Consider the following 26,657-nt stretch of genomic DNA (forward strand, 5'->3'; position numbering starts at 1 on the left):
TTGGAACTTCAATTAAAATGGGCAGAGTTATCTTTTAAATGGTGCTTTATAGCACTATCCCATAGGGGATACATGTTGAAGGTATTCATACTTACATCTTTAGTCATGTGTAAGTGTTTTTTTGTAAGTCCATTTTGAGATGGTTTCAGACTTTGAACATTTTCTAAGAAATATTCAGCTCTCTTTTGTCCATAAAATACTGAACACATTTGACTTAGCAGAGATTTTACCTTCCCTAGTTTGTGAAGATACAGTACTCTCCTCTTATCTGTAGTTTTGCCTTTTATGGCTTCAGTTACCCATGGTTGACTGTAGTCCAAAAATATTAAATGGAAAATTCCAGAAATACACAATTCTTACGTCTTAAACTGCATGCCATTCTGAGTAGTATGATGAAATATTGCTCTGTCTCCCCCCGGGACGTGAATCATCCTATGTCTAGCTTACCCACGTTGCATACGATATGTGCCCATTCATCACTTAGTATAGCTATCTTGGTTATCAGACTGACAAATCACAAGACGAAGAAGGATGAGTGCATTGTAGTAAGATACTTTAGAGAGAGGCCACAATCACATAATTTTTATTATACTATTCTGTTATTATTATTGTTAATCTCCTTCCTGCCTAATTTATAAATTAAACTTTATTGTAGTTCCATATGTATAGTAATAAAACTTAGAATATATAGAGTTGGGTACTATTCATGGTTTTAGGTATCCGCTGGGGGTGTTGGAATGGATCCCTCAAAGATAAGGGGGCCTACTGTGCTCAATATGTTTTATTTGCAAATACATATAGATAACAAGATCAATAAAAATCTCTCTATGTAGTAGATTTCATCTATAATTGATGTATTAATCAATTGAGATAATGAATTAATTTTGCTCCTTATATTTGATCTGATATCTAAAAGTAGTAATGCAAATGAGGAACTCTTGTGTCTTATTTTAGATGTATTTTGTGCTCACATTTAGTGAATGGTAAAATTCAAGGGTAAATCTGTTGAAAGGAAGGCTTATATATTTAAGATACTGTTGTGTTGATGAATGTTCACTGTAATTAAAAAGCCTATTTTTTACATTAAGTACCTTTTGGAAAGAAAGCAAGAAAGTCTTGACCTAGAATACCCTACATCACTTAAATGTACAGAAGGGATTAATCTAGAAAGAGCATGACATTTAAATGAATTTTGGTTGATGAAAAGACATTATTTCTTGCTCTGTATCGTCTCGATTTCTTTTTCTCTTTTTGTGTATTTGCATCATCTAGGAGCTAGTTATCTGTTGCTTGAGTTTATTCTCAGCCTTGCTGCCTCCCGGCTCCTCACACTTCCAGTCATGTCCACTTGCTCTGTGCAGAGATGCTCAGACTGTTTTTCAGTCTGCAGTAAGTACTGTATGGAAACTGATAGAAAGTCAGTTCTTCACTCCAGCCTTTCCTTCAGTACATGTTGGAAAGTATGTGAATTTACCATAGGTTAATCCTGTTTGTTTCCTTTTTGTTTGTTTGGTTTTGGTATGGGGCTTTGATTTCAGTTTTACCGTGTACACATTTTAGAGAACCAAACAGTTTTATCTGTAAGTTTTTACTAAAAGTAGATTTCTGCCTTCATTCGTCATTTTCTCAGAGGTGACCACTTATACCTCATTTAGCTACTTTTTATAGCTTCTCTTTCATGTATCTAAATAACATGCTTATTTTTTTGTCTTGATTATTCAGTTTGAGATATTATCTATTGAATTCCTACTATGGAAAATGAGACTGTAGCTTTTTTTTCATGCCTCACCCACCTACCCTGCCAAAATGGGTTTCCTTCTTATTCTCCTAATATCGATATACCATAATGCCAATTAGAGAATAGGCAGCGTGAATGGTATTAAATTTATGACAGTGTTATACACAATTGAACCATGTTGCAGAGTGTTTAATTTTCTTTTCTTGCACAGCTTTTGTTTGCCTTAGACGTAATTATTGTATTATTTTAAAACATGCTGACTTTCCTGTTATCATTTATAAACTCCATGCTCTTTGCCAGAATTAAATATCCTCTCAGTGTGTTCAGAATTGTCAGAACTTCATCGCTTCATCTTTTGGAATAAATCTCTTCCCAATTCCTTCTAACCTACTTGGTGCCTGTTGTCGTCCTGGGATATCCATTCACCTGTTTCTGGGAATTCCTTTACCTCTGTGCTAGGTGCAGTCTCCTGTCGTTGTGGGATATCCATTCACCTGTTTCTGGGAATTCCTTTACCTCTGTGCTAGGTGCAGTCTCCTGTCATCCTGAGATATCCATTCACCTGGTTCCAGGAATTCCTTTACCTGTGTGCTATGTGCAGTCTCCTGCATCCCGCATGCTGTCTCCCATTTCCTGTGGCCTTCTCTCCTAGTTAATGCTCTTTGTTTTTGCTTAGAGTTTCTTCTCCCTTAGCTTTCAGAGAAAAGGTACTGAGGAGGTCTTTTGAGATCTATAAGACTGAAAGTCTTTATCACCCTTACATGTAATTTATAGTTAGGCTAGTGAGAATTCTGGATTGGAAATCGTTTACTTCAGAATTTAGAAGCCATAGTCTGTTCTTTTTAATTCCAAATGTTACTATAGAGAATTTTGAAGCCTTGGCTGGGTGCGGTGGCTCATGCCTGTAATCCCAGCACTTTGGGAGGCTGAGGTGGGTGGATCACGAGGTCAGGAGATCGAGACCATCCTGGCTAACACGGTGAAACCCCATCTCTACTAAAAATACAAAAAAATTAGCCAGGCGTGGCGGTGGGCACCTGTAGTCCCAGCTACTCGGGACGCTGAGGCAGGAGAATGGTGTGAACCCTGGAGGCAGAGCTTGAAGTGAGCAGAGATCGCGCCACTGCACTCCATCCTGGGCGACAGAGCGAGACTCCGTCTCAAAAGAAAAAAAAAAAAAAAGGAAATTCCGAAGCCCTTAAAATTCCTGGTTTTTCTCTTCCTGGAAGTTTTTAGAATCTTTCCTTTTTCTCGTATTCTAAAATGTTTAGATGAAGCATCCAGGTGTGGATCTGTTTTAGCCGTTGTACTGGGCTGTCTTGGGGATTCTTTCCATCTATAAACTCATGCTTTCTAAATTACTGCAGAGACATTCCCTGTACTTTGTATGCTCTGTACATTTGGAACTCCTATGAGGTTTTTTTTTTTTTTTCCCTATGTAATCTCTCTTTGCTGTCTTTTCCTGTATTTATTTTAGTCTCTCTTTTCTGTTGGGCAGCTTTTCTTGGTGTCTGGTAATCTTGATTATGTGCTCTATTTAAGACTGGGAAACTCAAAGCAGATTGACATCCCTGAGCATATGAGTGCAACTTGTCAGTTGCTGTCCAGGGGGACCAGTGGGGGTTATTTTGTAGGCTTGTCTTCTGGGGCTTATCAGATTCCCTGGAGAATGAAAACCCAACTGCCAAATGTTATGTAGCCAAGTAGGAGACGACAGCTGAGGTCTCAGAATTTAGTTTGCACAATTTCACTTAATCTAACTTCAAAGGTTTTAGTAGAATACTCTTGCCCACAAATGTTCCCGTCTCTGCCAGTTCAGAATCCTAATTTATCCTCTCCAGAGACTAAACATCCAGGATTTTGCAAGGGCTGGGAGGAAGAGTGGCTTAATTACATAGAAATTCGTGGCTGTCAGGCAGGATCTGGGCATGTAACTGCATTTTAGAGACTAAGCAATCCTTCTTCATCCTCACATCCAGGGATACCTGGTGCTAAATTTCTTCAGCCTTGGGCAGTTCAGTGGATAGATTGGGGTAGTTTTCAGCTTTCCCCACTCACCACTTAGAATTCAGGGTTCCCAAGCCTAATAAACTTGCCACTCATCCATCTGCTTTCTCGTTTTCAGTCGTGTGTGTGTGTGTGTGTGTGTGTGTGTATAATCCCATTTTTGTCATTTTAATGGAATTTCAGGAGGGAATAAAAGACATATCTGTGCACACAACTATTTCCTTAGGAGTCTTAACTCCGACCCAACTCTGCCCGCAATTGCTACATGTATTTTTATTTTATTTTTTATTTTTATTTATTTATTTTTGAGACAGAGTCTCACTCTGTCACCCAGGCTGGAGTGCAGTGTGGCACGATCTCAGCTCACTGCAACCTCTGCCTCCTGGGTTCAAGTGATTCTCCTGCCTCAAGCCTCCCAAGGAGCTGGGATTACAGGCGCTTGCCACCGTGCCCAGCTAATTTTTATATTTTTCGCATGTTGGTTGGCCGAACTGGTCTCGAACTCCTGACCTCAGGTGATCCGTCCACCTTGGCCTCCCAAAGGGCTGGGATTACAAGGCGTGAGCCACCATGCCTGGCCCCATTATCATTTGTTTCAAGAAATTTTTCAATTTTCTTCTTAATTTTTTCATTAACCCACTGGACATTCAGGAGCATATTGTTTAATTTTCATGTTTGTATAGTTTCCAAAATTCCTCTTGTTATTGATTTCCAGTTTTATTATACTCTGGTCATAGAAGATGCTTGATTTTGTTTCAATTTCTTGAATGTTTTAAGACTTGTTTTGTGAACCTAACATATGGAATATCCTCCAGAATGATCCATATGCTGAGGAGAAGAATGTGTATTCTGCAGCCATTAGATGAAATGTTTGGTAAATATCCATTAGGTCCGTTTGGTCTTTAGTGCAGATTAAATCCAGTGTTTCTTTGGTGATTTTCTGTCTGGAAGATCTGTCTGTTCAATGCTGAAAGTAGGGTGTTGAAGTCTCCAGACGTTATTGTCTTGAGATCTCTCTCTCTCTTTAGCTCTAATATTTGCTTTATATATCTCAGCGCTCCAGTGATGGGTACGTATATACTTACAATCATTATATCCTCTTGCTGCATTGACTGCATTATCATTATATAATGACCTTCTTTGTCTCTCCTTACAGTGTTTGTTTTGACATCTATTTTGTCTAAGTATAGCTACTCCTATTTTTTTTTTTTTCATTGGCATGGAATGTCTTTTTCCATCCCTTTATTTTCAGTCTGTATATATTTTTATTGGTGAAGTATGTTTCTTGTAGGCAACAGATAAGTGGTCCTCTGTGTGTTTTTATTGTAGAGTTTAGCCCATAGTCCATTTACATTCAATGTTGTTATTGACAAGTAGGGACTGCCTTCTGCCGTTTTGTTATTTGTTTTCTAATTGTTTTGTGATCTCATTCTTCATTAATTCCTTCTGTCTTTCTTTTAGTGAAGATGATTTTCTTTGGTGGTATGTTAATTTCTTCTTAGTTTTTGTGTCTCCGTTTGTATTGTTTTTGGTAAGAGGTTACCATGATGAGGCTTGCAAATAGTTTCTTATAGCCCATTATTTTAAACTAATGACAACTTAATACTGATGGCATGAACAAACACACACGCAAAAGAAAACTAATAAAAACTCTACACTTTAACATTATCTCCTGCTTTTTAACTTTTAGTTGTTTCTCTTTATGTCTTATTGTACTGTCTTTGTCTTAAAAAGTTGCTGTAGTTATTATTTTGGATTGGTTCATAATTTAGACTCTCCACTTAAGATAAGAGTAGTTTACACAACACCATTACAGTGTTACAGTAGTCTCTGGTTTTCTGTGTGCTTACTATTACCAGTGAGTTTTGTACCATCAGATGATTTCTTCTTGCTCACTAACATCCTTTCATTTCAGACTGAAGAACTCACTTTACTATTTCTTGTAGGACAAGTCTGGTGTTGTTGAAATCCTTCAGCTTTTGTTTGTCTAAGGTTTTTATTTCTCTTCATACTTGAGGGATAGTTTCGCCGTATGTACTATCTAGGGTAAAGTTTTTTTGTTTTTTGTTTTATTTTTTTTTCCCTTCAGCACTTGAAATATGTCATGCCACTCTCTTGTGACCTGTAACATTTCCAGATATATTGGAGGTCCATTGTATGTTATTTCTTTTCTCTTGCTGCTTTTAGGTTCTTTTCTTTATCCTTGACCTTTAGGAGTTTGATTATGATATCTTAAATGTCTTCTTTGGGTTAAATCTGCTTGGTGTTCTCTAACCTTGTACTTGAATATTGATCTTTCTCTAGGTTTTGGAAGTTCTCTGAAATTATCCCTTTGAATGAACTTTCTACCACTATCTCTTTCTCTTAAATTTGCCCTTTCGAGGCTATTTTTTAGGTTTTATAGGCATGCTTCATTATTCTTTATTCTCTTTTTTCTTTTGTCTCCTTTCCCTGACTGTGTATTTTCAAATAGCTTGCCTTCAGGCTTACTAATTCTTTCTTTTACTTGGTCAGCTCTACTATTATGAGACTGATGTATTTGTCAGTATGCCAATTGAATTTTTTAACTCTAGAATTTGTTTCATTCTTCTTAATTATTTAAATCTCTCTGTTAAATTTATCTGATAAAATTCTGAATTCCTTCTCTTATTTTAAATTTCTTTGAGTTCCCCTAACACAGCAATTTTGAATTCTCTGTTTGAAAGTTCACATTTCTCTGTTTCTCCAGGCTTGGTCTCTGATGCCTTATTTTAGTTCATTTGGTGGGGTCATTTTTTCCTGGATGATCTTGATGCTTGTAGATGTTCGTCAGTATCTGGGCATTGAAGAGTTAGGTTTTTGTTTCAGTCTTTGCAGTCTGGGCTTGTTTGTGTGTGTCCTCCTTGAGTAGGCTTTCCAGGCACTCCAAGGGAGTTGGACCTTAAGCCCAATAACACTTCATTTCTTGCAGACTTGTAGAGGTACTGCCTTGGTGGTCTTGGATAAGATCTGGAAGAATTCTCCAGATTACCAGGCAGAGACTCTTGTTCTTTTACCTTACTTTCTCCCAAACAAACAGAGTCTCTCTCTATATACTGAGCAGCCTGGAACTGGGGGTGTGGTGATATTAGCATCTCTGTGGCTACCACCACTGGAACTGCGCTGGATTAGTCCTGATGTCAACACAACACTGGGTTTCTCTCAAGCCCACTGCAGTTGCTACCTGCTTACCTATGTTCACTCAAGGCCTTAGGACATCATAATCAGTAGGTGACAAAGCTAGCCAGGTTTCTGTCCTTCCCTTCAGAGCAGTAAGTTCCCCCAGACCCTGAACAGGTCCAGAGATGCTGTCTGTGAGCCAGGGATTAGAGTCAAAAACCTTAGAATTTTACCTCATGTTCTATTCTAATGCGACTAACCTGGCACTCAAACCACAATACTGGGTCCTTTCTGCTCTTCTCTCCCCTTTCCACAGGAAAAGGAGACTCTCCTTTTGGCCACCAATACCACGGTCCCATGGGAGTTCTACCAGGCTGCTGCCAATGTTCACTTAGAGCCCAAGGGCACTTCTATCATTCAGTGACGAATGCTGCCAGACCTGGGGCTCACCCTTCAGGACAGTCAGTTCCCCTCTGGCTCAGGGATGGTCCAGAAATACTGTCCAAGAGCTTCGGCCTGGATTCAGGGAGCCCAAGAGCCTACTTGTTGCTCTACCCACTGTGGCTGAGCTGACACCTAAGATGCAAGACAAAGTCCCCTTTACTTTCCCCTCTGCTGTTCTCAAACAGAAGGAGTCTTTTGCTGTAGCCACCACAGCTGCGAATGTGCTGGGTGATACCTAAAGTCAGCACATCCCAGAGCCCAAGGCCTGTGGTGTACTATTTGGATATTGCTGCTGGTTATTCAGGGCCTGAGGGCTCTTTAGTCAGCAAGTAATGAATCCTGCCAGGACTGGTTTCTTGCCTTCAAGGCAGTGGGTTCCCTTGGCCCACGTTTTGTCTAGAAATGTCATCCAGGAGCTAGGGCCTGGAATGGGGGGTCTCACGACTCTACCCAGTGCCCTGTTCTATTGTGACTGAGCTGGTATCTAAGATGCAAGACGAAGTCTTGTTTACTCTCCTTCTCAAGTAGAAGAAAGGAGTCACTTCTGTTGCTGCGAGCTGCACTGCCTGGGATTGAGGGAGAAATGGTGTAAGGCCTCCCTTAGCTGCCCTGGCTGGTGTCTCCCTGTGTCACATGCCACCATAGTCAACTGGCTCTAAGCCCAGCCTAACGCTAGGAGTTGCCTAGGAATTGCAGGCCTTGTGTCCAAGACTGCCTTTCAAGTTTACCTAGGACCCCAGAGCACTGGCTTTACGGTGGCAAGGCTTGCCAAGAAACTCCACTTCTGACTGCTGGTTTGGGCAGTTGATCTAAATGATCTCTCCATGCATGGGTGTTGGCTGAGCCCAGCACAGCTTTGCTCTCCACTGTGATAGAGCAGCACTGAATTCAATGTGAAGTCCCCCAGTTGCTGCTCTCTCCGTCCTCCAAGTGTGCAAGTTATCTCGCCATACCTTGCTAGCCTCATAGAATGAGTTGAGGAGGAGTTCCTACTTCTCATTTTTTTGGGGAACAATGCCTGTAAGAATGGTATCAGCTCTTCTTTATATATCTGGTAGAATTCGGCTGTCAATCCATCGGATCCGTGGCTTTTATGGTGTGCAGGCTATTTATTTCTGATTCCATTTTACAGCTCATTATTGGTCTGTTCAGGGATTCAGTTTCTTCCTGGTTCAGTCTTGGGAGGATATATGTGGCCAGGAATTCATCCACTTCTAGATTTTTAGTTTGTGTGCATAGAAGTGTTCATAATAGTCTCTGATGGTTATTTCTCTGGGGTCAGTTGTAATATCCCCTTTGTAATTTCTCATTATGTTTATTTGGATCTTTTCTCTTTTCTTCATTAGTCTAGCTAGTGGTCCATATATCTTATTATTTTTTTCAAAAAACCGGCTCCTCACTTCGTTCGTCTTTTGAATGGATTTTCATGTCTCAGTCTTCTTCAGCTCTGATTCTGATTATTTCTTGTGTTCTACTAGCTTTGGGGTTGGTTTGCTCTTTCTTCTCTAGTTCTTTTAGTTGTGATGTTAGGTGCTAACTTGAGATCTTTCTAACTTTTCAATATGGGCATTTAGTGCTCCAAATTTTCCTGTTAACACTACCTTAGCTGTGTCCCAGAGATTCTGGTATGTTATCATTGTTCTCATTAGTTTCAAAGAACTTGCTGATTTCTGCCTTAAGTTCATTATTTGCCCAAAAGTTATTCAGGAGCAGGATGCTTAATTTCAATGTAAATGAATGGTTTTGTGCAATTTTCTTTGTACTGAATTCTGTTTTTATTGTGCTGTGGTCTGAGAGTGTGGATGGTATATGTATTAGACCATTCTTACATTGCTGTAAAGAAATACCTGACACTGAGTAATTTATAAAGAAAAGAGGTTTAATTGGCTCACGGTTCCACAGGCTGTACAGGAAGCATAATGCTGGCATCTACTCAGCTTCTGGGAAGGCCTCAGGAAACTTTCAATTATGGCAGAAGGGGGAGCGAGGCATCTCACTTGGTGGGAGCAGGAGGAAGAGAGGGGCAAGATGCCACACACTTTTAAACAACCAGATCTCATGAGAACTCTGTCACAGGAACAGAACCAAAGGGATGGTGCTAAACCATTCATGAAGGATCTACCCCAATGATCCAGTCCCCAACATTAGGGATTACAGTTGAACATGAGATTTGGATGGGGGCACAGATCCAAACCATTTCAGTATAATTTTGATTTTTTTGAATTTGCTGAAATCTGTTTTGTATCTGATTGTGTGGTTGATTTTAGAGTATGTGCCATGTGGCAATGAGAAGAATGTATACTCTGTTGTTTTCTGGTGGGAAGTTCTGTAGATGTCTGTCAGATCCATTTGGTCCAGTGTTGAGTTCAGGTCTTGAATATCTTTGTTAATTTTTTGTCTGGATTATCTGTCTAATACTGTCAATGAGGTGTTGAAGTCTCCCATGTTACCCTATGGGAGTCTAAGTCTCTTTGAAGATCTCTAAGAACTTGCTTTATGAATCTGGATGCTTCTTTGTTTAGTGCATATATATTTAGGATAGCTAGGTTTCCTTGTTGAATTGAGTTTTTTACTATTTGTAATGCCCTTCTTTGTCTTTTTTTATCTTTGTTGGTTTAAAGTCTGTTTTGTCTGAAATTAGAATTGCAGTCCCTGCTTTTTTCTGTTTTTCATTGCTTGGTAGCCTTTTTCCATCCCTTTGTTTTGAGCCTATGTGTGTCACTGCATATGAGATGGGTCTCTTGAAGACCGCATGCCACTGGGCCTTGCATATTTATCCATCTTGCCACTGTTCCTTGTTGTGGCATTTAGCCCATTTACATGCAAGGTTAGTATTGATATGTTTTAATTTGATCCTGTCATCGTTTTGTTAGCTGTTACGCCAACTTGTTTGTGAGGTTGCTTTATAGTGTCACTGGTCTGTGTACTTAAGTGTGTTTTTGTAGTGGCTGGTAATAGTCTTTCCTTTCCACATTTAGTGCTTATTTCAGGGACTCTTGTAAGGCAGGTGGTAACAAATTTCCTAATCATGTGCTTTTCTGTAAAGGATCTTATTTCTCCTTTGTTTATGAAGCTTAGTTTTGCTGGATATGAAATTCTTGGTTGGAATTTCTTTTCTTTAAAAATGTTGAATATAAGCCACCAATCTCTTCTAGCTTGTAGGGTTTCTGCTGAGAGGTTTAGTGTTCATCTGATATGCTTCCCTTTGTAGGTGACCTGACTTTTTCTCTCTAGCTTCCTTTACCTTTTTTTTTTTTTTTTTTTTCTTTTTCTCCCTGACTTTGGAGAGTCTGATCATTATGTGTCCTGGGGATGATCTTGTGAAGTGTTTTGTGGTTCTTTGCATTTCCTGAATTTGAATGTTGACCTCTCTAGCTAGGTTGGGAAAGTTCTCATGGATGATGAGATATGTCTCCTCATCTCTTTCAGGGACACCAGTGAGTTGTAGATTCAGTCTCTTTACATAATCTCATATTTCTTGGAGGTTTTGTTTGCTCCTATTTACTTACTTATTTACTCTTGTCTGACTGTCTTATTTTATAAAACCAGTCTTCAAGCTCTGAGATTCTTTCCTTAGCTTGGTCCATTCTGCTGTTAATACTTGTGATTTCATCATGAAATTCTTGTAGTGTGATTTTCAGCTCTGTCTGGTCGGTTACATTCTTTTCTTGGCTATTTGGCTGTCAGCTCCTGTATTGTTTTATTTTTATTCTTAGCTTTCTTAGATTGGGTTTCAATATTCTCCTGAATCTCAATGATCTTCATTCCTGTCCATATTCTGAATTCTATTTCTGTCATTTCAGCCATATCAACCTGGTTAAGAACCTTTGCTGGAAAATTAGTATGGTCGTTTGGAAGAAAGAAGACACTGGATTTTTGAGGTCTTAGAGTTCTTGCACTGTTTTTTTTTTTTTATTTTTTTTGTTTTTATTTTTTCCATCTTTGTGGGCTGATGTTCCTTCGGTCATTGAAGTTGCTATCCTTTGGATGATTGTCTTTTTTTTTTTTTTTTTCCTTTTATCCTACTTAATGTCCTTGGGCATTTCATTATGATATAAGGTGTATTCAGTCGACTCATTTTAGGAAGATTTTAGGGAGCCAAGGCTCAACTCAGCTCCTGGACTGTGTGCTCTAACTCTTGGGGACTGGTATCAGGGCAGGGCTTTGATCTCTGTTTCCTCAGGGTTAGGAACCTGCTGCTCTGGAGGGTCCAAGGTGCTCTAAGACTGCTGCTCGTAACTCTCTGATGGTTGGTGCCAGCCAAAGCACTTCGTAGGGAAGTGGCAGTAGGATCCATCCTTGTTGACACATGTCAGCAGCAGTGGCAGTGCAGCAGGGTGCACACTCATCAGCTGCATCAGGGTGCTGTCAGGTGCCAGGGTGCCAGCCTTGATGCAGGCATCTACAGCAGCTGTGGTAGCAGCATGGCTTGGGGATGTGGGAGCCCCCACCTGAGACTGTGTGTGCATTCATACTGATAGTGGTATTAGCATGAGACTGGGCAATGGTGGACGCAAGACTATGTGTACCCTTTGTGCCCATTCATTCTGATGTCAGTGGCTGCTCAGGGCTGGGGCTGGGTTCTATGCTTTTGGTGGCTAGTTCTGTGTTGGCAGCCCCAGCACAGGGGCGGGGTGCTGGCAGGCCCAGGGCTGGCGGGCTCCATGCCTGCTGACTCTCTGAGGACAATAGCAGGGAGGGAGGATGGGGTGCACTCACGGCTGGCAGCAGTGGCACAGCAGGGTGCACGTGCACACATGTGCTGGTGGGGAAGGGAAGGCAGGTCCGCCTGTACACGCCCACAAAGCACTGTGGTGGGTGGCCAGTGGGTGAGTGCCTGCAGGCAAGGCAGCATGAAGGAGGCTGCAGTGGGGGAAGAATGCTGGTGCGTGTCCACTGGGGTCACTCTGCTGGAGCACTCTGCTAGTCAGGCACAGTCTGCCAGTGCAGGAGCTACCGTGTGGGCCCGTACCTGGGAGCTTCACTCCAAGCAGGTGTGGCTAGGCTTGGGCTCTGGGAGAAGCCAGCAGATCACAGGGTGGCCCAGACTGGCCCTGTCTCATGGGCAAGACCACCCTGCAGAGTTGAGGTCCTACAGTTCCCCTAGGGATAAAGTCTCCTATGGGAGCAAGTCTAGCCTAAGGGGATGAGCATCCCTGGCCGTGCTCCACTGTAGACACTCCCATACCAAACTTTCTGGGCTCTGCCTCAGCTGGAATTCTGCTTCTACCACTTCCCTAAGCAGCTTTCCCTGACAACTCAAATGTCCATGGTGGTCCAGGGGTCCCTTCCTACCAGGATTCCAGAGGCCTGTGGGGAGAGCAAATTTCGTTCCTTGCCTTTTCAACTTCCCCCTCTGCAGGAGTTGTTGGGGGCCAGGAACAAATTGTGGTGCTTGGTAGCCCCGAGCAGGGTCCCCAGCTTCCTCCCCCTTCAGCCCCAGCTCTGTGTTTTCCCTCCATCTGCTCTCAATGCCTTCCCTCTGAAGATCTGCTAGGAGTGTGCCAGTCTTCCTGATGTCCCGCTCCCTCAGTGGGAGATGTTCCTCCTGGCTGTATCTAGTTGGCCATCTTGGAGCACAAATTTCTAGTTTTGTTTTGTTTTGTTTTTTTTAATAAAAATGTATGGAATCTGTTATTATGTCTACTTTTATACATATTATAAATTTTTAAGTGAAAATTTTTCTAACTCATAAATTTAAATGTATAAAGGAAATATACAGAAATAGTAGTTTCGGAATTACAAATGATTTTCCATTTCTCTGAAAGTCAAAAAAGTTACGCACTATTTTTTGAGAAAATGTTATATGACGGGTGCATGTTACCATAGAAATGAAAAATGGAAAGAACCAAATCACCTAAGATATAGGGGTAGTTTAGATAGAAATGGAGAGAGGGGAATGTGTCCCCAGAAGGAGAAATGAAGAAATTGATGACAGTTCTCCTGTTCAGCAGTTTTACAAGAACCCATTTTAATAAGGTACACACATGTATATACAATATGCTCTGATGAATTTGAGTAAGTATATGAGCTTGCTATGTGAAAGCTAAATAAAGCTTTTTTCTGTAGAGGATGGGTCTTTAAGAATGATTGTTTTTCTCTTCCGTATTATAAACAACTTATACAGTCTTATCCACACAGAACATTCACGAATATTAATGATTTATCAAAATCCAGTGAATTTCACATGATAGTTGACACCTAGCAATATCTTTTAAGCAGAAAATGTTCTTTATTCACAACAGTTTTGCTCCAGATTAAATATTTCTTCAAAGCGGTTTGATTTGTATTCTCTGCAGTGCTATGAAGGGAAATCTTCCAAAGATATCCTGAAAAGAGTAGCTGCAAATGCATTGATGTCACTTCTGGCTGTCAGTAGAAGAGCACAGAAACGTGCTTTGAAAGGTGAGCCACATGACACATCAGCTGTTTTGATGGCATTATCAATTCATATGTTTTGTTGCTTGTTCAAGTTAATTCTCTTTGGACTCAAAATGTAAAAAACATATAGTATAATCTCAGTGTCACTAAAAATAATTTTTTTCCATACAGAAGCAGTAAATATGCATTACTTTTCAAATAAAAAGATTAGACATAGTTTGTTTTTGTTTGTTTAATATGTGATGGTTCTTGCTCTAAAGAACCTATATGTAAATAGTAGGGAAGCTAAAAGGTAACACATTGAGTTTCATTATAATTAAATATTACTATTCAGAAGCACTCACTGTATACCTGAACAAAACCCACATAGTTTTGATGGTAAAAACAGCAACAGATGATTCCATATTTTCGTATAAATTTCCCTCTTGAGTGTTGTAATTTCTCATTTGGGAATCGGAGAATATAGATCTGAGAATGAAAAGAGAATAATGGCAACATCAAGTCCATTAATACCAATTGTGATTTGCTACTAAAACAAATGATGTATTCCTCAAGTTGTAAATTGGACTTGGGTAGTATCTTACTAAAAACTGAAAACAAATGGCCTTCAGCATTTTAGTTCTCTTACTTTTCCCCCCTCTGATTCACTAATCTCTGACTGAAAATTCTAAAATGAAGTGGGTCAGAAATAGAAAATGTTACCTTTTTGAGAATCTGATTGGTATATGTGGTTTTAACTTACTTGGAAATAGAATATCCTTTTGACTACTGCAGATTTTGTCTTTCAGCCAATCTTATAGACAATTGCATGGAGCAGATGAAACACATAAATGCACAGCTGAACCTAGATTCTCTGAGGCCTGGGAAAGCAGTATTGAAAAAAAAGGTAGCATTCTGTGATAAATGAATGACTGTATAGAGAGACCATTCTTCAGTCCCCTTGTGCCTAGAAATGAGCACGAGCTTGAAATGAGTGTCTCATTTAGAAGAAAGATACAGATGGAGAAATTAATGAGACTTCTACATTAGCAGATTGTTGGCTTTTTTTGGTCTTAATTCTTACTTGAAGATCTTTAGACAACATGTCTCTTATGCACTGTTGTTATTATAAACATTGGAAATATCCACATATACATGGTATTATGCCAGATAAATTTTTTATACTACAAAAAGAAAATCTGTATCTCAAAACAAGCATAGGTTAACTAGGAATGAGATCTACAACAACTATAATTTATTAAGAGTTTTCTATATGTCAGGCACTATTGAAACATTTCATATTTATTATCTCATGAACAAACACTCATTACAGCATAGTCACACAACTGGTAATTGATGCAGCTAATATTTGCCCCAAATCTGGGTGGTTGCAGAGCTGGTATTCCTCATCTCTGTTTATCTCCTTCTGTGCCTTCTGAATATCTCCTCTAGCATTGAGTCTGCTGGACTCATGTTTAAACTGCATGCTCAGGTAAACTCAAAATAGCATAGTTATTATATAATAGCTATGATTAACAATAACTACTGTGGTTCACAAGATCTGCCACCCACTTATTCAGCAAAGTAAATTGTGTGAATAGTATAAATATATAAATAAACATATATGTGTGTAAGTAAGGTCGTTATAGCAGCACTCTGTGTAATAACTAGTTTCTACTGCATTTAGTAAGAAACCAAGACAAAGTCTTATTTAATAATGTAATTGATGCAGGAGATTGATTGTATGTTTATCAGTTGTTTTTTTTCTTTTTTTTTGCCTCCTTTCCTCTCTAGCCAAAGGTCCTTCATTGAGAAAGTCAGCCAACACCTGATATGATTGAAAATCTGTCAGTATCTGCCTCACTTTATTGAGATGAAACATGGAGGCTATCATATATCCGAGTTCCTCCATGCTTGATAGAACAGAAATAGCTTTTTCGTGGTGAATGTGTTTCTTGAGATATGGTCATCTTTCAGAGATCGTTAGCCTGTCAGTTCCCTCAAAGTTACAGTGGTTGGGCATGATTAGAGCACACCTGCATTGTACCGTGACCCAAAGGGGAGGGAGTTACTATACACAAAAAGTGAAGTATGCTGTTGCATTCACAGTTTTCAACTGCTTTTTATTTAAATAGGAGGATGGTGTTATTAAAGAGTTAAGCCTTGCCATGCAGCTCCTAAGAAACTGTCTTTATCAAAATGAAGAATGTAAAGTAAGTAGAGCTACTTTTCAAAATTTTAATAGAAGAAGTCCTGGTATTAAGCAGTTTAATTTTTGTATGAGACAATGTAGTAGGAAAAATGGAAAGCTCTGACTTTTAAATTTTTAGACACACAGTTGATTGGTCCTTAAACTCAGTGTTAATTGTCAGAAATGTGTGTATCTGATCGTTATTCATCAACACTGATTACATTTCTTGTGTATATCAGTGTTTTGATTTATCACTGAAACTTTAACTTCACAAACTTCAGCCTCATTCTGTACTCTTAGGCATTTTAAATGTTTTGGGTATGGAATGAATGGCTGGATGTGTCTTATAAGGTAGATTGTTTCAAAACGGGTTGTCAAAACAACTTTTCAAGGAAATAAGTGAAGCTGTCTGTATCTATAAGGAAAGAAGATGAAGAGTTTCCTGCTTCAAAGGAGAAGATAGTTAGAGCTGCTACCTAGTGTGGCCACATCCACCAAGAGGAAGTTTCTTCTAGCTCTGCTGACTCCCTGTGACCATTTACACAGCCCTTCTGTCTAAAAATCACTGAGATGTTTTGCTTTGTAAGCATTGATGATGTTTTAAACCATTGTATCAGTACTACTATAGAGGATATAATCTTTTGAACACTCTGATTTGCTTTGTCTATAGTTTTACAACACTTTTGAAATACTAGATTAATGCTTTAATGCAGAAATACTAGATTATTCTTTATAAAAGCTAGCCATGACAATAAAATTTAAAAAAATACTAAATTAAAGCTTTAATATAGAAAGCAAAGATAAATTATAGAAGCTTTTATTGCCTTATAAATTTTTACCTGTTTTGCTCTTATTTGTGGTAAGAACACAACTGGAAAAACGATACCACATCTGGAAAATGGACATGTTGAACACACTTATTCCTTAAGCGATGTTAAAAAGCCAGATGCATGACTCACAATTTATATTTCAAAGTAGTTTGATGGAAATTAAGTATTTATTTATACAATTTATTAAAATTCCCTATATGTGAATTTATATGAACTTTTTCTCAAACAAAAGTGCCATTAATAAACTTAATGATTCCTTCATGCTTATTATGCTTGTGACTGGATGTACAGTCAGTATTGATGTGTATATGTAAATATATAAATTTCATGTGTGTGCAGTTAATATTCATTCATGACACCTTATTCAGGGAAATACTCTGGAATACTTTACATGTGGGATCTACCTATAAAGATTTATGAAATGCTAACCTGGATACTAGTTACAAATATTGTGCTCAATTTGTATCACATTAGCCATTTATAAAAGTGTAATATCTCAATGAGTCAAAGCATTTCTGTATTTCTAAGTTGTTTAATAAGAAGTAAATCCAAAGAATATTTAGATTATCCTTGAGTGTAAATATAATCTTATGGAGGTAGAGATTGTTAATTTCAGTTTTAGCTTTTATCAGGTGTATGGCATGTTCTCATTATTAATAGTTGGCCACTATTGGGTAATTCACCAGGTCACCCACTGCCACCCCACCCTGCTGTTTGCATATGCATAACATTAAGGGGTTTTCATACTGGAAGGATCATGGTGGCTGTGAGGTAAATGAATTAAACAGTGGACAAGGTTAGACAGAGGGGACTGTCATAGTTCAAACAAGAGATGATGACACCTTAACTTGAGCAGGTAGAAAGGAGAAGGAGGGTAGGGAGTAAATTTGAGGCATTTGAGAAGAGGAGGAATGTAGAATGACTTCCAAACTCCAGTTTAAGCTGCTACGTTATCATGCATTAAGAGTGCATGATAGAGCAGAGCACAGGTGTGAGAGACCCGATATTCATGCTTGCACGTGCTAGCCTCAAGAGTCTTTGGGGCATCCTGGTGAAAAATGGCTTGTGGCCCATAGATTTTATGGGTCTGGGACTCTAAGGGGTGATACAAGGTGGGGATATTAGGAGTTATCAATGTGTAGATGGTGTTTGTGGTCCTCACTATCATTGAAATTTCCCAAGAAAGTATGTAATGAAAACCAAGGTCATATGTTTGGAAAATAGGAACATTTAAGAGAGGGCAGAAAACGACTGAGAAGGGAATACTGGAGAAGGAATTTGGAGATTGCATTAGGCCATTCTTGCCTTGCTGTGAAGAAATATCTGAGACTAGGTAACTTATTAAAGAAAAGAGGTTTAATTGGCTCACAGTTCTGCAGGCTATACAGGAAGCACAGTGGCATCTGCTTCTGGGGAGGCCTCAGGACGCTTCCAATCATGACAAGAAGGCAAAAGGTGAATAGGCACATCACATTACTAGAACTGGAGCAAGAGTAAGAGAGCTGGCGAGGAGGTGCCACACACTTTTAAATGACCAGATCTCATGAGATCACTCACTGTCTTGAGGAAAGCACCAAGCCATGAGGAATCCGCCCCTAAGATATAAACACCTCCCACCAGGCCTCACCTCTAGCACTGGGGATTACAATTCAATATGAGATTTGGGCAAGGACAAATATCCAGACTCTATCAGAAATGATCCAAGATAGAGCAGCAGCATGGAAATTAAGAGACATATAGCAAATGCCACAGTGCTTAAGCATTGTTGGCAACCACAAAAGTAGGAGTGGCCTCAATAGAATCATCAGGGCAGAAAATAAATGGAAATGAGCTAAAGATTAAATGTGAGACGGGGAAATTACAGTAATAGTAATGTGAAAGTTTGGTCATGAAAAGTGGCATTAATAATTTAGGACATATAAGATGAAATGAGTATGTTTGTTTCTCTTAAAATGTAAACTACTTGAATACAGGCACAGAAATGAGCAAATTGGGGACGAGTTGTTTAAGAGATAGCGAGAGGAGAACTAACTGGTGGATTAAGATCCCTGAGGAGGCAGGAAGAGCTGTGTTTCAGAACACAGATGGATGTATCAATCTCTGGCAGGCAAGAAGTGGAACACCTCTTTGTCAGACAGGAAGGATGAATGGATGAAAATACAGATAAACTATGTGGACAGAATGGCAGAGTAGATAAAGGAATTTGTACCTAATCGTTTCTGTCTTCTCTGTGAAATAGTAAACAAGGTCATCTGCTGCAGATGGAGGGCTGTGTGCCACAGAGAGTGGTGAACATGGGAAGAACTTTAGAGAGAGCACTGGGAATGACTTCAGTGCTTACGGAGAGTGTTGAACGTTGGGAATCACTTCTCTTCTGCCACTTGATGCTATGTGAAATTGTGTGTGTATTTATGTGCATGCTCACGTGCATAAACATGGGTCTACAAATTACCTCGGAATTCTTGTTCATTTAAAACAGATATTGCTGCACTTAAACAGCTATATTTTATCTGCAGTATTGTCCTGGGGTAACTGATCTTTGTAATAAAGACTCTGAGTTACTTCAGAATTTATTGACTTATCATAATATTTAGACTGAATTTTATATATTCAAATTACTCAAAACCTAATTTACTTTGAGTATATACACACATACACACACACAGAGAGAGAGAGAAAGAGAGGGAGAGAGGGTGGGCAAAGAGGACTCAGAGTTGATGAGAATGTTTACTTAATCAGAAATTCTCACTTCTTGGCCATTTCATAACATTTACAGGAATTTATTCAGTGTTGTGAGATATCACTTTGCTGTTTAATTTACATGTTACAAAGGCTATTTTCTATGCTTCCTACCTTAGTGGTACATCTTAACCACCCTGGTGTTGAAGGGACTTCCTGAGATTAGTCAGGCTCGTGGTCAGGGCAGCCATGTGTGGAGCCCAGTGGGGCTGGGGCAGGATGCTGAAGCCGTCACAGGGTTCTCCTTGTGTCTTATGTTGGTGGCTTTTGTTGTTGTTTTGATTTTAATGTTATATATTCAGACTAATGCTGTCTTTTCCCCTTCCTTCAACAGGAAGCAGCTCTTGAAGCTCACCTTGTCCCTGTCTTGCACTCTCTCTGGCCTTGGATTTTGATAGATGATTCATTGATGCAAATTTCTCTGCAGCTCCTTTGTGTCTATACTGCAAATTTTCCAAATGGTAAATAGGATCCAATACTGCCTTTCAATAATATACCAAAATACTAGTTTTATATATGTTGTTAAGGTGGACTGGAAAAACTAATACCTATTTTGAAGTATTTCTCTGATTTATTGAGGATATGATGGGCAAAGGCAAGCTTTCTCATAGGTATTATGAGAGCAGACAGATATTTTAGTGTGTTGACATGAAAGAGTCATTGGCAGTGCAGGGAATAGAGAGGGAGGACTGGTCTGATTATCTGGCATTGGGAAATTGAGTTTAGTAGGAAAATCGAGAGGATAAAAATTATGATGTAGGGCCTCAAAATTCAGGTGAAGGTTAGAACTTCTTATAGATTCTAGAGCAGGAGACTGGCATGTTGAAAGTTAGTTCTCAGAACAGTTGGTCTGGTGATGCTTGATATCACTAGGGCTCCTCTTTCGCTCATGCACTCGATAGATGTTTTATCAAGAGCCTGTGGTGGGCTGTGCATTGTGAGTTCTGGTGAGAGTGATCTGAAGTGAGATAGGAGGACAGGTCATGTAGGGCCTCAGGGGCCAGAGTAGGGAGTTTGGATTTTTATGTGAGTGTAACAGGATGATATTGGCAGTTGTAAGCTGGTGAGTGGCATGATTTAATTTGTGTTTAAGAAAGATTAGGCTGGGTAAGGTGGCTCATGCCTGTAATGCCAGCACTTTGGGAGACCCAGGCAGGCGAATCACTTGAAGTCTGGGGTTGCAGACCAGCCTGGCCAACATGAGGAAACCCTGTCTCTACTAAAAAGACAAAAATTAGCCAGGCGTGATGGTGCATGCCTATAGTCCCAGCTACTCAGGAGGCTGAAGCAGGAGAATCACTTGAACCCAGGAAGCGGAGGTTGCAGTGAGCCGAGATCACGCCACTATACTCCAGCCGGGGCAACAGAGTGAGACTCTGTCTCACAAAGAAAAGAAAAGAAAATAAAAGAAAAATTACCCTGGGTGGTATGTGGAGAATGGATGATTGGGAGCAAGTCTAGAAGCAGGGAGACTTGTCATGGAGATATAATGGTAGCTTGGGCTTGAGTGGTAGCTGGAGAGATTGAGAGAAGTAGACAGATTCAGTATATAGCTCAAAGGTAGAGTCAAGGATACCTGTTGTGGGAGGTAGGAAGGAAAAAAAGGTGTCCGGGGTGAACTTCATTTGGAGAAATGAACCTGAGTGCACAGTAGTGCCATTTACTAAAATGGGGAAGATTTAAAAGAAGCAGACTTGAAGTGAGAAAGTAGTAGCAATCAAGAGTTCTATTTGGTCTTGTTAAGTCTGAGGTGTTGATGTTCACTCAGGTGAAAATAGTAAGCTGGAGTTGAATTCAACGGAGAGTAGAGGTAAGTTTGAAGATTTAAAATGTTGGGAATATTATTAGTTATTTGTTGCTACAAAAGAAATTACTCTAAAATTTAGCATCTGCAAACATCAATCATTTCATTATGCCACGGCTTCTGTGGCTCAGGAATCTGGGAATGGCTAATCTGGGTGGTCCTCGCTCAGAGTCTCTGCAATCATCTGAAGTCTTAACTGGGATAGAGGATCCAGTGTGACTATGGGAGCCTCAATTCCTTGCTACTTAGGGCTGTCTCAGACGACCCACAATGAGTGGGCTGAGGGCAGAAGTTATAGTCTCTTATAATCCAGTCTCAGAAGTAACTGAACAGCACTCCTAGCTCCTGTGGGTCACACATACCCAACCCTGGTACAGAGGCAGGGGCCACTGGGACCATCTTGGAGGCTGGCTACCACAGGAGTCATTGTCATATAGATTGTATTTAAAGCCATGTGGCTGTTTGCGATTACCCAGGGAGGATGTGTAGATGGAGAAGCAGAAACCCATGACCAAGTTCTAAGGCACATCAACATTTGGAGTTAATCAAAAGATGAGAAACCAGCAGAAAAAAAAGAGAAGGAGCAGCCAATGAGATAACAGTGCACAGTCACAGAAAGTCAGAGAATGGCATGCTCAGTTATGTGGAATGCTATAGAAAATTCTACTAAAGTGAGGATAGAAACAATGGCCATTGGACTTAGCAGTACTGATGTTCTTTTGGACCTTGAGGGTAATTTTAGTGCAGTGCCGGAACAGAAACCTACTTAGTGTGAGTTGAGGAGAGAAGATGAAGAGTAGAGGAGACAGCTTTTCCAAAATGTTCTAGTCTTAAGAGGACAAAGAAATGGAGCAATAGCAAGAGACAGATGTGGAGTCAAGGGAAGAGTTTTTGCTCGTTTTTAAAAATGTATGTTTTAAAGGCATGTTTATTAACTTAAGGGATTGGGAGAATGAGGTGCAGGAAAGAGTGCGGGTAAGAGCCCAGTCTGAGAGGATAAGAGAGGTGAGAGCTAGAGCACAGCTAACAGAAGCAGAAGGAAGGCTGAGAGGAAGGATGTGGATTTAGGAAGGCTGGTAGACTTGATGGGAATGATGAGAAAATTCCCATTTTGAATACTTCTGCTTTCTTCATTTAGGAGAGAACACTGACCACTAAGAATGAGCAAAGACAAGGAGTAGAGGTGATGTGAAAAGAGGAGAAAGTGTGAAGTAGCTGTTTTTAGAGGAAGGAAAGTAAACACACTAGAGAAGCAAAGTAGGATTGCTGGCAGTGTTAAATACCCATTTAAAATTTATGGTCATAAATTAAAATTTGACTAGTTAGCAAGTTTTTGTGCTTTCTTCTAACAACACTCAGTAGCCCAGCAACTGGGGTCTCTGAATATCGAAGGTTATACAGAGAAGGGACTGGAACTCAAAACAGTTAAGAGCCCATCTAGTTACTGCCAGATGCTGATGATGGCTTATTCCTTTGAATCATCGACACCTCTGGAGCTGTCCATTTCGATACCCAACTCAGGCTGTCTCCAGTCAGCACAAAGAGATATAAACAGACCTTCAAGCTCTTGAACTTGAACTGTCATCGAAGCATATGTGTAGAGGATTGTCCTTGCCTTCATTTTGTGCTGTTAACTTTCTCCGTTCCTTGGGTCTGGTGGGAATGTCTCCTTTCAGTGCATTTTCCAGCTCCACTAGTATATCTTTTGTTTGTTTACTCATGTTTTGTGAGTTTCTTTTACAGAATGTATTTGATTCTGATCAATTTATACTTAAGTTGGCCTCCTCGTATGAACTTTCACAAGTCAATTATACCTTAGGTTTACGTATAATACAGTCTTATTGATTTAACATTAAAATGTATTTCTAATTTTTTTTTTCTCCCTCAATAAGTGTCATTCAGTTACTTAATTTCCTGAGAAACACTGGACCCTGGAAAGCCTGTAGATGCCACTTTTGGCTGCTGCCATGCTAAGCTGTGTGACCTTGAGCAACAAACTGGCTTTTCTGAGCTCCATATCTTTGTTGACCAAATATAGAAAATAGTATTTGTTCTGTCCCCTTTCCCAGAGATATTATGTTCTTTATTTGTATGTTATGTAAAATGAAGGCATTAGACAAGTTATCTCCCATTTCTAAAATTTCTGTTCCTTTACACAGGCCTTTATTTAGATGTTTTCTTTAGGAACTATTAAAAACCCTAGTATGCTTATTTTATTCTTTTTTAAAAAATAAACCTGGTGTCTTCAAGTGCTTTATTGAGATAATTAGGCCCTCAGTGAGGACAGTATATCTATTAGGTTGAATGTAGACACCAACATTAGCCTCCATTGCTAATTTGCAGTTCACAGGTTAATGGCCAAGTCATTTTGTTAGACAGATATGCTTTGCCACTTGGTGTCTTCAAAAACTAAACAGGGAAACTGAGAAGACATTGTGATAGGCTGTTATTTTTGAAGGTTGCAGTTCTCTTTGTTGGTCAAGTTGTGGACAACAGCCTGTTCAAGCTACACATAGAGGAGCCGTGAGCAACTCTCTGATGCTGTGTATCCTAAAATTGGCTTCCCAAATGCCACTGGAGAACACCATGGTTCAGCAGATGGTTTTTCTGCTTCTTTCAAACCTGGCCTTGTCGCATGACTGTAAAGGAGTAATTCAGAAGGTAAGCACTTAAACTCCCCGCATATCTTAAAAGGGTACTCAGTGAAATAATCTTTCCAATCGAAAGTTTACAACTCAGTTTCTAAGATTAATATATTATGATTTTGAGGCATTTTATTTTAAAGGATCATAAAAGGGTTAAGAGGTTCACTTTGTTTAAAGCCAGTTGATAGATGGCACGTGCAGAGGGACAGGAGCTAGAGTAGAGTCATACCATTTCCTTCTCATGTATCTTCTTAGCTTTCGGATTGTATTTTATCATTCTCAGTGATGAGGGTTTTAGAAAGATAGCTGTCTTACATTTATTGGCGATAATAAAAGTAATATATTGGTCTTTAAACAGACCAAATTGAACAGTAACAATTTCAGTTTAATTTCATTGACAAAATGGTTTATGAAATCACAGCCTACTTCCCCCAGTTAGACTTAACTTCCTTATGGCATATTAAGCAATTTTATGAGTTCTCTAGGATTCCAGTTCCCAAGCTAGACTTCTCATCACTGATTTTAACTTAAGGTAATTTAAAAGGGATGTAATGAGTTAAATAAATTCTAGTACACATATGCACTTAGATTCTTTATTTAGATGTGTATAAACAGAATCCCTAATTGGGGAAATCCCTTCAGATTTGAATGTAATCAGATTATATATTACTTACTAGTATTGTAATTTGAGTGTTTCCATTTCTTTTACTTGAAGGCCAAGATAAATTGCAAAAGTTGAGAGCATTTATAAGAATTGAGTCTCCTTTTCCTCTACTGTTTCTTCTCCCTGAACTCCTCAGAAGATACTTTGTTATCACCAGATAAATAGAAAGATCGGTCGTTCTAAGGAAATGGAAAGATCAGTCTTACCAAGGAAAGATGTTTTCAGTGGCATGTTGGAGCCAGCCTCCTACTGACTCATGAGTGTCATCTGAAATTTCGCAGGAATTTTATAAAAATTCCAGTTGATATTACATTGTTACTTTGAAATCAGCCACAGTGGGCGTATCACACCATGTAATTCAGCGAACTGTACAAATCATGGATCTTTTCTACCCTCACCACAATCAGTTTATTTACCAGCACATGGCTGGATATTTTCTTCATGTATATGGTCATGTATGTCATATATGTATATGTATTTGAATATATTTTCTTCATATATGTATTCATATACATGCATCATTTCCAAAATGAGACATTCTCTTGAACTGGATATATGTGATTAGCATCCATAAGAATGAGAGATTCTGCATATGTGAGAGCAGAGCGGGGGCAGCGCTTTCCACCACTTCCTTATAGAGCATGTTGGTGGGAAGCTAAGTGGGAACACCCAGAAGGAATGTAAGTGCCAATCTCGATTCTGGTGTGTGACTTTGAGCTGGAGACCTATTCTCTTTCAGCTTCATTTGGGTTAAACAAAATAATCTCTAAGATATGTTCAACTCTTAATCTGTTATTCTAGTGCTATCCTTGAGAATATTTTGATGAAGTGTGATCAGACTGTCTTTCCAGGGACGGATTAATCAAGTCTTTTTTCCTCTGCTCTAATTAGGAAATGCCTGAGACTTCCTCTGCTGCATTAAGTAATAATGAGCCCAGACACTTAACATTTCTACTTCTTCATTACTCATCTATAGGATGCAGAAAATGCAGCAGGTGCTATTGTACAGCTCAGGCTCTGAAATATCCTGTTTTTTTTTTTTTTTTTCTACCATGGTATACATCTCTACATATTCTTCCTGGTGTAGGAAATTGTCTGAAAACATCTTTAGAAGCAGCAAAAAAAAAAAAAAAAAAAAAAAAAAAAGGAGTGCCCACACCCACAGCACATTTACATTTGAGAGCACTGACGTCTACTTTATCACCCTTTTCAGTCCCAAATCCAGCAAGGGTTGAATCTAAAAACTGTCAATTTGGCTGAGAGTAGGTGTGAGTGACAGCAAATGCAGCTGAAAGTGGGCATGTAATTTTACAGTTTACTTATTGTGTGGGTAATGTTGATAATATTTCTGTAGCTCATTTCATTCTTTTTTTTTTGGAAGCAAATTTTAAAATTTATTATTAAAAAGATATCAGGCACAAGTGATTTCACATCTGAATAGCTAATTATTTTATCAGAGTTTCTATGTTATTTCAATAATTACAACTTATAGAAAGGTACAGAAAAAACTCCCTAATAAATTTATGAACCTTGACCAACTTTAATACTAAATCCTGACAATAGTACCACCCAGAAAATTGTAGACCAAAATTATAGACCATTTTCACTTATGAATAAAAATGCAAAAGTTCTACACAAAGTATGATAAATTGCATCTTTGACATTCTAGCAACACTAAAAGTTTCTTGCAATATGTATACAATGGATTGTCTTTCTCCTAATTGTCTCTGTATTAACTTTATAGAAAGAATGTGAGTAAACGTTAGGAAATAGGTTGAATTAGTACATAAGAAACATGATAAGAGTGCTTGACCCAGCTTCCTGTAAATGTCCTCTGCAGTTAGAGAGTCCTTTTGTATAAAAACTTTAAGTGTATTTTATAGATTAAAGCCAACATCTTGATTTTGGTCTAGGAAAACCTAAGAGATAAACTGGAGTAGATTTAAACAGAGAGAGAGAAGAGTTATTCTGTGCAATCATAAAAGTTAAGTGATTGCATTTCATTTCTAAAATGTCCACCTAACTGTGGTTTCCATGCTGCCATGGGCTGCAGCTTGATGCTGCACTTTTATGCTTTGCATATAGATTAGTCTAAGC

At 39.1% G+C, this 26,657-nt stretch overlaps 1 protein-coding gene across 8 annotated transcripts in view; it reads left to right on the forward strand.

The window, feature by feature from the left end:
• RTTN (rotatin) overlaps positions 1-26,657 on the forward strand; it is a 205,391-nt gene that overhangs the window by 165,358 nt on the left and 13,376 nt on the right. For 6 of the 8 annotated variants that reach the window (XM_055296715.2, XM_063636633.1, XM_063636667.1 and 3 more), the window contains 5 exons: positions 13,627-13,732; positions 14,497-14,594; positions 15,823-15,900; positions 19,782-19,908; positions 23,710-23,912. In XM_055296715.2, the coding sequence (XP_055152690.1) occupies positions 13,627-13,732; positions 14,497-14,594; positions 15,823-15,900; positions 19,782-19,908; positions 23,710-23,912 (612 nt within the window). Of the gene's footprint in view, positions 1-13,626; positions 13,733-14,496; positions 14,595-15,822; positions 15,901-16,300; positions 16,461-18,947; positions 19,110-19,781; positions 19,909-23,709; positions 23,913-26,657 lie in introns of those variants that run through there. The other 2 variants (XR_010120163.1, XR_010120168.1) reach the window with 2 other exon arrangements.

This window comes from Symphalangus syndactylus, chromosome 1 (genome assembly GCF_028878055.3).
Source record: "Symphalangus syndactylus isolate Jambi chromosome 1, NHGRI_mSymSyn1-v2.1_pri, whole genome shotgun sequence".
NCBI classification, from domain to species: Eukaryota; Metazoa; Chordata; class Mammalia; order Primates; family Hylobatidae; genus Symphalangus; species Symphalangus syndactylus.